At 41.9% G+C, this 13,325-nt stretch overlaps 1 protein-coding gene across 1 annotated transcript in view; it reads right to left on the bottom strand.

Moving 5' to 3' along the window:
* acaa2 (acetyl-CoA acyltransferase 2) overlaps positions 1-13,325 on the bottom strand; it is a 67,436-nt gene that overhangs the window by 11,761 nt on the left and 42,350 nt on the right. Inside the window, exon 9 of the mRNA XM_067983560.1 lies at positions 12,988-13,142. Coding sequence (XP_067839661.1) covers positions 12,988-13,142 — 155 coding nt within the window. The remainder of the gene's footprint in view (positions 1-12,987; positions 13,143-13,325) is intronic.

Below are 13,325 nucleotides of genomic sequence, written 5' to 3' on the forward strand. Positions count from 1 at the left end.
TGAATCCACCTTATCACTACATTCCTCCAGCTCTTTTCTCTCCTGGAACTTACCCAATTGTGCCTCAAACACATTTGTACAGTCTGCTTACATGGCTGTCCCCGGTAACCAATTGCACAAGTCGGTTACTTGTTGGGTAAAAACAGTTCCTACTGACTTTCCTTCTTGTTCCTAACTTCTTCATTTTTAAACTCATGTCCCCTGGTATTTGAAACATAAGAAATAGGAGCAGGAGTAGGCCAATCGGCCCCTCGAGCCTGCTCCGCCATTCAATAAGACCATGGCTGATCTGATCCTAACCTCAAATCTAAATTCATGTCCAATTTCCTGCCCGCTCCCCGTAACCCCGAATTCCGTTTACTTCTAGGAAACTGTCTATTTCTGTTTTAAATTCATTTAACGATGTAGCTTCCACAGCTTCCTGGGGCAGCAAATTCCACAGACCTACTACCCTCTGAGTGAAGAAGTTTCTCCTCATCTCAGTTTTGAAAGAGCAGCCCCTTATTCTAAGATTATGCCCCCTAGTTCTAGTTTCACCCATCCTTGGGAACATCCTTACCGCATCCACCCGATCAAGCCCCTTCACAATCTTATATGTTTTAATAAGATCGCCTCTCATTCTTCTGAACTCCAATGAGTAGAGTCCCAATCTACTCAACCTCTCCTCATATGTCCACCCCCTCATCCCCGGGATTAACCGAGTGAACCTTCTTTGTACTGCCTCGAGAGCAAGTATGTCTTTTCTTAAGCATGGAGACCAAAACTGTATGCAGTATTCCAGGTGCGGTCTTACCAATACCTTATATAACTGCAGCAATACCTCCCTGTTTTTATATTCTATCCCCCTAGCAATAAAAGCCAACATTCCGTTGGCCTTCTTGATTACCTGCTGCACCTGCATACTAACTTTTTGATTTTCTTGCACTAGGACCCCCAGATCCCTTTGTACTGCAGTACTTTCCAGTTTCTCGCCATTAAGATAATAACTTGCTCTCTGATTTTTCCTGCCAAAGTGCATAACCTCACATTTTCCAATATTGTATTGCATCTGCCAAATCTCCACCCACTCACCCAGCCTGTCTATATCCCCTTGTAGGTTTTTTAGGTCGTCCTCACTCTCTACTTTCCCTCCCATCTTTGTATCATCTGCAAACTTTGATATGTTACACTCGGTCCCCTCCTCCAAATCGTTAATATAGATTGTAAAGAGTTGGGGACCCAGCACCGACCCCTGCGGAACACCACTGGCTACTGGTTGCCAGTCCGAGAATGAACCATTTATCCCAACTCTCTGCTTCCTGTTAGATAACTAATCCTCCACCCATGCCAGAATATTACCCCCAATCCAGTGATTCTTTATCTTGAGCAATAATCTTTTATGTGGCACCTTGTCGAAAGCCTTCTGGAAGTCCAAATACACTACGTCCACTGGTTCCCCTTTATCCACCCTGTACGTTATGTCCTCAAAGAACTCAAGCAAATTTGTCAGACATGACTTCCCCTTCGTAAAGCCATGCTGACTTTGTCCTATTAAATTATGTTTATCCAAATGTTCCGCTACTGTCTCCTTAATAATAGACTCCAAAATTTTACCCACCACAGATGTTAAGCTAACTGGTCTATAATTTCCAGCCTTCTGCCTACTACCCTTTTTAAATAAGGGTGTTACATTAGCAGTTTTCCAATCTGCCGGGGCCTTTGCCGAGTCCAGAGAATTTTGAAAATTATTACCAAAGCATCCACAATCCCTACTGCCACTTCCCTCAAGACCCTAGGATGTAAGCCATCAGGTCCAGGGGATTTATCCGCCTTGAGTCCCATGAATTTACTGAGTACCAATTCCTTAGTGATTTTAATCGTATTTAGCTCCTCCCCCACTAGAGCCCCCTGTTTGTCCAGTGTTGGGATATTCTTAGTGTCCTCTACCGTAAAGACTGAAACAAAATATTTGTTCAGCATTTTTGCCATCTCCATGTTTCCCACCATTAATTTCCCGGTCTCATCCTCTAAGGGACCTATGTTTGCCTTAGCCACCCTTTTTCTTTTTATATAACTATAGAAACTCTTGCTATCTGTTTTTATATTTTTTGCTAATTTCTTTTCATAATCTAACTTCCCTTTCTTAATCAATCCTTTAGTTACTTTTTGCTGTCTTTTGAAGACTTCCCAATCTTCTATCCTCCCACTAAGTTTGGCTACCTTATAGGTCCTTGTTTTTAGTCGGATACTATCCTTAATTTCTTTACTTAGCCACGGATGGCTGACATTTCTTTTACACCCTTTTTTCCTCAGTGGAATATATTTTGTTTGAAAGTTGTAAAATAACTCCTTAAATGAACACCACTGCTCATGTACCGTCTTACCCTTTAATCTATTTTCCCAGTCCACTTTAATCAATTCCGCTCTCATACCATCATAGTCTCCTTTTATTCAAGCTCAGTATGCTTGTTTAAGAACCAACCTTCTCACCCTCTAATTGGATATGGAATGTAACCATGTTATGGTCACTCATTCCAAGGGGATCCTTAACTAGGACATTATTAATTAATCCTGGCTCATTACACAGGACCAGGTCCAAGGTTGCTTGCCCCCTTGTCGGATCAGTTACATACTGCTCAAGAAATCCATCCCTAATACACTCAATAAACTTTTCCTCAAGGCTGCCCTGCCCAATTTGATTTGGGCAGGCTTCACCACAACCTCCACCACAATTGCCTGACTCAACATGCCAACTGTCTCAATTAAGTCATCTCAAAGTCTCAAACAATTCAACTTCATTAACCTGCCCTCAAAACTGAAATTCCTGATAGTTGGAATAGTCTTTGCCCTTAAAGAGGGTGAAGAGGTGACAACAATGATATAATTCTTATGGTTATTGCACACAGCACTTCGGATGGAGCCTGAATATGCAACTTTACAACCTCTTCTCATTTGTACTTTATCTCCTTTTTTAAACAAGTTGCATTTATACAGTGCCTTTAACATGGTAAAACATCCCAAGGCGCTTGACAGGAGCATTATCAAACAAAATTTGACACCGAGCCACATAAGGAGATATTAGGACAGGTGACCAAAAGCTTGGTGAAAAAGGTAGGTTTTAAGGAGCGTCTTAAAGGATGGAGAGAGGTAGAAAGGCGGAGAGGTTTAGGGAGGGAAGTTCAGAGCATAGGGTCTAGACAGCTGAAGACTTGGCCGCCAATGGTGGAGCAATGAAAATCGGGAATATGCATGAGAGCAGAACTGGAAGGGCACAGAGATCTCAGAGGGTCCTAGGACTGGAGGAGGTTACAGAGATAGGGAGGGGCGAGGCCATGGAGGGATTTGAAAACAAGGATGAGAATTTTAAAATTAAACTGGATGGAAGCCTGTATTTTACTCAGGATATTGGTCTGTACGGTGGCTGGACTTTACAGCAATATAGTAATCTTCCTGCTGCAGTAGGAAAGAGCTCAGTATTGGGAAGGTTGATTTCAGGGGCTTTCCAATGGCTTTGTTGCCATTAGTTAACACAAACATGGCTCAGTCTGAAGTTTTCATATCAAGAGCCAGGAGAGTGTGGTGTTTCGCCTCAGCAGGAGTTCAGCCTAAAGGTGTCGTTGAACAAGAAATTCTTCCCCCTAAAATTAATACTTATATGAGGTGAGTAAGAGGAGTGTGATTCTAGGGAGAGTATGGTGCCAGTGGGAGTTCAGGTTAACACCAACTACATTTTAAAAATTAGATACAAAGGATGGGCAGTCCAGAGAACTCGCATGATGTGTGTGTGTGTGTGTTCATATAATTGAATCTCTGAAGCAGAGAATTTTTGTTCTCAAACAGCAATTGACCATACACTGCAGCATCAGTCAGGATGAGGGGTTTCTGGATCGTATCTCCACAATCACCCAAGAGGCAGTGCCAGACAGTTTAGCACACGGGGAGAATGTAGAAAGAGAGCAGTGGGTGACCATTCAAAGGGGCAGCAGACGGAGGCAGGACTCACAGGGACAAGAAATCCCTGAGTTACTGCAACTGTCCAAAAGATACTTTGTGTTGGACAAGTACGAGGCTACAGTGACAGCGACTCAGGGGAGGATGGTCCTGATCAACATCATGGAGCAAAGGATTAGACCAGGAGAAGAGAGACAGGCAGACTACAGAATAGGAAATGGTAGCAGGGGGGAGTCTATAGTCAGGGCTATAGATAGCCTTTTTTGCAGTCCCGAATGGTATGTTGCCACCCTGATGTCAGGGTGAAGGAACTCAAGGAACGAGTGGGAAAACTTCAGGAAAGGGAGGGAGAACGGCATGTTGGATACGACGACAGAGGACTTGCAAAGGGCAATTTAATAATTTTTTAACAATTCTTTCTTGGGCTATGGGCATCACTATCAAGGCCAGCATTTATTGCCCATCCCTAGTTTCCCTCAAGAAGGTGGTGATGATGAGCCTTCTTCATGAACCGCTGCAGTCCATGTGAAGGTGAAGGTACTCCAACAGATCTGTTAAGTAGGGACTTCCAGGATTTTGATTCAGGGACTACACTGAAAACCAAGACCTCAAGAGTGGTAAATCTCTGGATTGCTTCCTGTGCCACACACTGGGCAGTTTAAGGACAGAGAGATGAGGAAGGTCAATGTGTGGCTGCAGGGCTGATGCAGGAGGGAAGAGTCCACATTCTTGGGGCATTGTAGTGATTTGTGGAACAAGGGTGGGCTATACCAAAAGGACAGCCTTCACCGGAACATAATATAGCAACAATGTCCTTGTGGAGAGGGTAAATAGAGCAGTAGGGGGAAGATTTAAATTAATATGCATGGCGGTGGGGAAAGTTTAGGTTTGAGACTAGAGAGGAAGAGCTGGATTAATAAAGCTTTTGGGATAGAAGCAGAAGACTTAGTATTTTCTAATTATTTCCCTTTTCCTCTGATAGCTGAAAGAAACAGGCTACGAGGTAGTGAAAGATAAAAACACTGTTGTAGAATGGCAAATGATACTAAAAAATGAAATGAGATTACCAGGAAAACGAATAAGGGTCAACGTTCCAAAAAATTGCAGCCAGTATTGAGTGATATGTATGTGAATACACAAAGCGTTAAAAAAATTAGAGTTAATAACAATGGAAGATATGATATAGTAACTATAACAAACGTGTGCCTTAAATTTGGGCAGGATTAGGAACATAATATTCTGGTCATAACATTTGCAGGAGGGACAGGGAGGCAACGAAAGGCGGGGAGGGGGTGGCAGTATAGAATCATAGAAAGTTACAGCACAGAAGAAGGCCATTTGGCCCATCGTATCTGTGCCAGCTGAAAAAGAGCGAGCCAGCTTAATCCCATTTTCTAGCATTTGGTCTGTAGCCCTCTAATTCTTCTACCAATTACTTTAAATCTACGCCCCTTGGGCACTGACCACTCTGCTAAGGGAAATAGGTCCACTCTATCCACTCTATCTAGGCCCCTCATAATTTTATACACCTCAATTAAATCTCCCCTTAGTCTCCTTTATACCATAGAAAACAACCCTAGTCTAGCCAATCTTTTCTCATAGCTAAAATTCTCCAGCCCTGGCAACATCCTCGTAAATCTCCTCTGTACCCTCTCTAGTGCAATCGCATCCTTCCAATAATGTGGTGACCAGAACTGTATGCAATACTCAAGCTGTGGCCTTACTAGTGTTTTATACAGTTCTAGCATAACCTCTCTGCTCTTATATTCTATGCCGTGGCTAATAAAGGAAAGTATCCCGTATGCCTTCTTAAGCAGCCAACAGAGACTTTATGGGTTGAATTGAGAAATAGGAAAGGATCTAAGACTATAGTGGGAGTTGTGTATAGGACCCCTGGCAGCAGCTCTGAAGTGCTAGATTGTATAAAAGCAGAGATTAGACGAGCATGTAAGAAAGGCATAGTGGTCTTAATGGGGGACTTTAACCTTCATATAGATTGGGGAAAGCAGACTAGCAACTGTCAGAAAGGTAGTGAATTTCTTGAGTGTGTCTGGGATAGTTTTCTACAGCAGTATGTCCTAGAGGCAACAAGGGGGCAAGCCATACTAGATTTAGTAATGAGTAATGAACCAGATTTAGTTAACGACTTAACTGTGCGTGAACATCTATCCAATACAGTTTTGGTCTCCATACTTAAAAAAAGACATACTTGCTCTCGAGGCAGTACAAAGAAGGTTCACTTGGTTAATCCCGGGGATGAGGGGGCGGACATAGGAGGAGAGGTTGAGTAGATTGGGACTCTACTTATTGGAGTTCAGAAGAATGAGAGGCGATCTTATTGAAACATATAAGATTGTGAAGGGGCTTGATCGGGTGGATGCTGTGAGGATGTTCCCAAGGATGGGTGAAACTAGAACTAGGGGGCATAATCTTAGAATAAGGGGCTGCTCCTTCAAAACTGAGATGAGGGGAAACATTTTCACTCAGAGGGTGGTAGGTCTGTGGAATTTGCTGCCCCAGGAAGCTACATCATTGAATAAATTTAAAACAGAAATAGACAGTTTCCTAGAAGTAAAGGGAATTAGGGGTTACGGGGAGCAGGCAGGAAATTGGACATGAATTTAGATTTGAGGTTAGGATCAGATCAGCCATGATCTTATTAAATGGCGGAGCAGGCTCGAAGGGCCGATTGGCCTACTCCTGCTCCTATTTCTTATGTTCTTATGTTCAATAGCGATCATAACATGATCGAGTTCAATGTAGTGTTTGAAAGGGAAAAAAGTGAGTCAGCTGCTAAGATTCTAGACTTGGGTAAGGCCGACTTCAATGGGATGAGACAGAGACTGTCCACAGTAAACTGGGCAAATCTGTTAATGGGTAAAACGACTGATGATCAGTGGGAAATGTTAAATGTTTCTTTAAACGAGATACAGAACTGGTTTATACCCCTGAGGGGCAAGAACTCCAATGGCCAAAAAAAACAGCCATGGACAACTAAAGAGGTAAGGGACAGTATAAGATGTAAGGAAAGGGCATACAAAAAGGCAAAAAATGGCACAGATCCTGGCGAATGGGAACGATACAAAGATCAACAAAGGGTCACAAAACAGATAGTAAGAGCTACAAAAAGAGTGTATGAAAAGAAACTTGCAAGGGATATCAAAACCAATACAAAGAACTTTTATAGTTATATTAGGAAAAAGAGGCTGGTCAGGAGCAGTGTTGGCCTCTTAAAAACTGAAAATGGGGATATTGTCATTGTCAATGGGGAAATGGCAGACATGTTGAATAATTACTTTGCGTCAGTATTTACAGTAGAAAAAGAGGATAGCATGCCGGAAATCCCAAGAAAACTAATATTGAATCAGGGACAGGGACTCGATAAAATTAACATAAGTAAAGCAACAGTAATGAAGAAAATAATAGCACTAAAGAGTGACAAATCCCCAGGACCAGATGGTTTCCATCCCAGGGTTTTAAAGGAAGTAGGTGAGCACATTGCAGATGCCCTAACTATAATCTTTCAAAGTTCTCTAGATTCAGGAACTGTCCCTCTAGATTGGAAAATTGCACATGTCACTCGCTTTTTAAGAAAGGAGAGAGAGGGAAACCAGGGAATTATAGACCAGTTAGTCTAAACATCTGTTGTGGGGAAAATGCTGGAGTTTATAATTAAGGATAGGGTGACTGAACACCGAGAATTTTCAGTTAATCAGGGAGAGCCAGCATGGATTTGTGAAAGGTAGGTCGTGCCTGACAAACCTGATTGAATTTTTGAAGAGATGACTAAAGTAGTGGTCAGGGGAATGTCAATGGATGTCATTTATATGGACTTCCAGAAGGCATTTGATAAGGTCCCACATAAGAGACTGTTAGCTAAGAAAGAAGCCCATGGAATCGAGGGAAATGTACGGACTTGGTTAGGAAATTGGCTGAGCGAATGGCGAGAGTAGGGATAATGCAAAAAATGGCACAGATCCTGGCGAATGGGAACGATACAAAGATCACATTGGCAGGATGTGACGAGTGGAGTCCCGCAGGGATCTGTCTTGGGGCCTCAATTATACACAATATTTATTAACGACTTAGATGAAGGCATAGAAAGTCTCATATCTAAGTTTGCCGATGACACAAAGATTGGTGGCATTGTAAGCAGTGTAGATGAAAACATAAAATTACAAAGGGATATTGATAGATTAGGTGAATGGGCAAAAGGAATTCAATGTAGACAAATGTGAGGTCATCCACTTTGGATCAAAAAAGGATAGAACAGGGTACTTTCTAAATGGTAAAAAGTTAAAAACAGTGGATGTCCAAAGGGACTGAGGGGTTCAGGTCCATAGATCATTGTAGTGTCATGAACAGGTGTAGAAAATAATGAATAAGGCTAATGGAATGCTGGCCTTTATATCTAGAGGACTGGAGTACAAGGGGGCAGAAGTTATGCTGCAGCTATACAAAACCCTGGTTAGACCGCACCTGGAGTACCGTGAGCAGTTCTGGGCACCGCACCTTCGGGAGGACATATTGGCCTTGGAGGGAGTACAGCGTAGGTTTACTAGAATGATACCCGGACTTCAAGGGTTAAGTTACGAGGAGAGATTACACAAATTGGGGTTGTATTCTCTCGAGTTTAGAAGGTTAAGGGGTGATCTGATCGAAGTTTATAAGATATTAAGGGGAACGGAAAGGGTGGATAGAGAGAAACTATTTCTGCTGGTTGGGGATTCTAGGAGTAGGGGGCAGAGTCTAAAAATTAGAGCCAGACCTTTCAGGAGCGAGATTAGAAAACATTTCTACACACAAAGGGTGGTAGAAGTTTGGAACTCTCTTCCGCAAACGTCAATTGATACTAGCTCAATTGCTAAATTTAAATGTGAGATAGTTAGCTTTTTGGAAACCAAAGGTATTAAGGGATATGGGCCAAAGGCAGGTATATGGAGCTGGATCACAGATCAGCCATGATCTTATCAAATGGCGGAGCAGGCACGAGGGGCTGAATGGCCTACTCCTGTTCCTATGTTATCTACCTGTCCTGCTACCTTCAGGGATCTGTGGACATGCACTCCAAGGTCCCTCACGTCCTCTGCACCTCTCAGTATCCTACCATTTATTGTGTATTCCCTTGCCTTGTTTGCCCTCCCCAAATGCATTACCTCACACTTCTCCGGATTGAATTCCATTTGCCACTTTTCTGCCCACCTGACTAGTCCATTGATATCTTCCTGCAGTCTACAGCTTTCCTCCTCACTATCAACCATATGACCAATTTTTGTATCATCTGCAAACTTCTTAATCACGCCCCCTACATTCAAGTCCAAATCATTACTATATACCACAAAAAGCAAGGGACCTTGCTAAAGTCCATGTAGGCTGCATCAAACACAATACCCTCATCGACCCTCCTTGTTACCTCCTCAAAAAATTCAATCAGGTTAGTGAGACACGACCTTCCCTTAACAAATCCACGCTGAGTGTCCTTGATTAACCCGTGCCTTTCTAAATGACGATTTATGCTGTCCCTCAGAATCGATTCCAATAATTTGCCCACCACCAAGGTTAGACTGACTGGCCTATAATTACTCGGCCCGTCCCTTTTTAAACAACAGTACGACGTTAGCAATCCTCCGGCACCACGCCTGTAGCCAGTGAGGATTGGAAAATGACGGTCAGGGCTTCCGCTATTTCCTCCCTTGCTTCTCTTAGCAGCCTGGGATACATTTCATCCGGGCCTAGCAATTTATCTACCTTCAAAGATGCTAAACCCAGTGTTAGTGAAGGATTCTATCACACCACAGAAAGAAAGGCTGTCCTGGGGAGTTGCGTTAATAGAGAATCCATATGGATAGAGTTAAGAAATAGGAAGGGAACTTTTTTTGTGCATTACAGGTCACCAAACAGTGGAAATGATAAAGAGCTGGGGATCTTTAGACAGATCAGAGAGATTTACAAGAGCAATAGGGCAATAATATTGGGTCATTTTAACTATCCTAAGATAGGCTGTTCAAAGTGTGGAATATTTGTTAGAATGCATTCAAGATTGCTTCCTATATCAGTATTTTTCTAGTCAAATCAAGGAAAGAAACAGATTGTTTTAGTTCTGGGAAAAGAAGTGGTCTAATTGAAGCGTTCAAAATAATAAAGGAATTTGATAGGATAGATACTGAGAAATGAATGGGCTGGATTTTGTTCTGAAAATAACAGCGATGCTAACAGGGCTCACTGTTATTTCAGCGCATCTGGTAGAGCAACTTCCGGTGACCGCGCATGCGCAGTTAAACATGGAAATCCGGAATTTCCTCTATCTGATGCCCTGCTCCTCCGTAAACTTCGCGAGAACCGCATCTCGCTGGCTGACTCACCATTAAAATGAATGCAACAGCGTGAAGTTCCTCTCTGACCCGAAAGAAACGAAATAATCTTGCCAAATAAAAAGGTACGTCAAGTTTTTTTTTAAGTCTAAACAAACTTTTAACGGCTGTTAAGTTTTAATGACTGCCTTACACCCTCTCCGACCCTGAAAATTTACTTTTATAAGTGTGGAGTCTCATTGCTTCAGATTTTAATTGTTGTTGGATGTTTAAAAAAAATGGTTTTAAATTTTCTTTTACTTTTTCTGTGTCTTTTAATTCAATATTTCTTACCATCTCTTTATTTTGCTTTCTGAACCTGATTTGACATTGAATTTACTATTCTAACTTACACTTCCTGGTTCTGACTCTGCGTGGCTTATTTGTATGCTTCAATCTGTTTGGTTAAGGGGATACACAGCTGCTTGCCCCAGTCACACAGATCCCAGATGAGGGAGAGGGCACTGCGCTGGATTGAGAGCCCCATGAAAGGAACTTGCTGTGCAAAAGCCCATGAAAAGCCTGTGGGCAAGTTCAAGCCTACTGAATGGCAGTTGCCGTTCATTCGCTGCTCACAGGAAAATACGGCCCAACATCTTCGGTAGGGCAATCCAGAACAAGGGGGCGTAATCTTAAAATCAGAGCAAGGCCAGTTAGGAGTGAAATCAGGAAGCATTTTTTCACACAAAGGGTATTGAAAATCTGGAACTCCCCAAAAAAGTTGGGCAGCTGAGTCAACTGAAATTTGAGATTGTAATCTGCATTGTTCCAATGAAAACCCCCCGGATTTTTCAAGGTTTTTTTGTAATTGTAGTTCCTCATACCAGGCAGCATTCCAGCAATTCTGCGTCGTACTCTCTCTAAAGCCTCCATATCTCCAACTTCCTCTCCTCCTTTAAACCCACATCTTTGACCAAGTTCTTGGTCACCACCTCCTAACATCTCCTTCTTTGGTTCAGTGACCATTTGTTCCTTATGCCACTGTGGCGTGCCTTGCGACTTTTTCTTCTACATTAAAAGGCGCTATATAAACACAAGCTGTTGTTGTGTTATAATCATGCAAGTACAAAATATGTGCGAACAATTTTATGGCACAGGATAGGAATCAATAACAGCAAAGTGATTTATTTTAGTTTATATACAAAAGAGGTACAAGTGCACCATCTACTGTCCTAAACACTCATCTACAAATAAAATTAAATTAAAAAATGCAGGAAATGTACAGCACAATCAGTATCTGTGAGTGAAAGATACATTAGCTTTTCAGGCAGGATCTTTTATTAGAATCTCAAACATTGAACTATTTTTCTCTTTTAGATGCTCACTAACCTGCTGCACAAGTTCAACATTTTCTGATTTTATTTAAAATTGGTTTGAAGTGTGTTAATCCAAATATACTATTTTGTTTCTGTTTCAATAAAACTACAAAAATAAATTTTCCATCAGTCCTTAGGTCTCCAGATGCATTTATATACAGTGAAACTTGTAAATTATGGACACTTTTTTTGCAGGTGTCTTTATTTTCAAAATGATCATTGTATGTACTGTAAAAATTCCCAGCATCCATAGTGGAGAAACGGCTCTATCCCTGGATCGAGCATTCTCAGAGACAGAACGGGTTCTCTGCCGCTATGCATGCTGGGTAAAGAGCTTCCCGTTCCACAAAAGCCGTTTCTTTCACAAAACCTGCTGCCACTTTGTGCTATGCATACACTAACCTCACGAGAAATTTGGGGGGCAGAAAAGAAACAAGCTGGGAGGGGAAGCACCAGTGATCCTGACTCAGTGAAAGTTCCAGATACAGCTGCTTCGCAACAGGCTGTGGCCTGTGGCCTGTGTTTTAAGTTGTAAAAGGGTAACTGAAGGCTGTCCATAGTTCGTAATTTGCGAGTGCCCATGATTTCAGAGTGCCTCTTATATATTTTACCATTCAAGTTATTTGGGTCTCTCACTAAGTGCCTGTTTACGCAGGTTTCACAGTACATTATATTCCACAAACATTTTCGTATTACATTTTATTACGTGACAGGTAAGTAAACAAAATATAGGTACGTTCAAGTAATTTGAATATAGTGCGTGCATTTTTACACACTTAATCCAATGCTGTTTGCTAAGGCACTATACATCCCTACGCTATCCTGGCTAACATTTGCAATGTGCCATGATTATAAGTTGAATATGGAATAATACTGGATCTGGTGTGATATAGTCAGACTACGTATTGATCTGTGCAGTGGAGGTGAACCAATCATACTACACATGTAGTCTTAGTCTAGATTATAGAACAAGGCACCCTTTATACTACAGACAGTGTTTTATTCTGGTTTATGAAGAGATGCATGCGCCCCATGAGCCACACACACACTCTTATTCTGGGCTATGGATAGATGCACTCCTTGTACTGCACATGTGCTTTAATTCTGGATTACAGAAAATGCACCCCTAATATTACAAGTGCCAGGACCTGATACAGTCCCTCTCTGCAATGGGTTGGCTCAAGTAAGATCAGGAATTCAGCTTGTGGGGAATTGCAGGAACAAGCACAGATCCTTCAGCCCATTGTGCAATGCACTGAAGATTCAATATGATGCTCTACCTTGCCAGTTGCTTCTATATATACACACACCTATATACATACAAACCCACACCTTCACTTGATTTCAAGCCAGGAAACAGACAGACAGAAACATAAATGTAGTTATCGTACCTGAGCTCATAAACTAGATGTGCTGTTATCCTGGTTCCTGATGCCCCCAGTGGGTGTCCTAATGCTATAGCACCACCATTTACATTAGTATTTTCAGGGTCCAATTTCAGAGCCTTCTGTACAGACAAATACTGAGGAGCAAAGGCTTCATTTACCTTTTGAAGAAAAGATACATCATAGTCAATAACAGTGTTAATAAGGTAAACTTTAATTTGAAATACAAGGAGACAGATTTGCTGTCAAAATAATGGTGAGGTTCATGGCGCTCGCCGTTATTTATGCGTAAATGGTACAGCAACTTCTGGCGAAGAGCAAATGCATGGTTAAATGCGAATATT

Source organism: Heptranchias perlo, chromosome 1, assembly GCF_035084215.1.
Source record: "Heptranchias perlo isolate sHepPer1 chromosome 1, sHepPer1.hap1, whole genome shotgun sequence".
In the NCBI taxonomy this organism is placed as follows: domain Eukaryota; kingdom Metazoa; phylum Chordata; class Chondrichthyes; order Hexanchiformes; family Hexanchidae; genus Heptranchias; species Heptranchias perlo.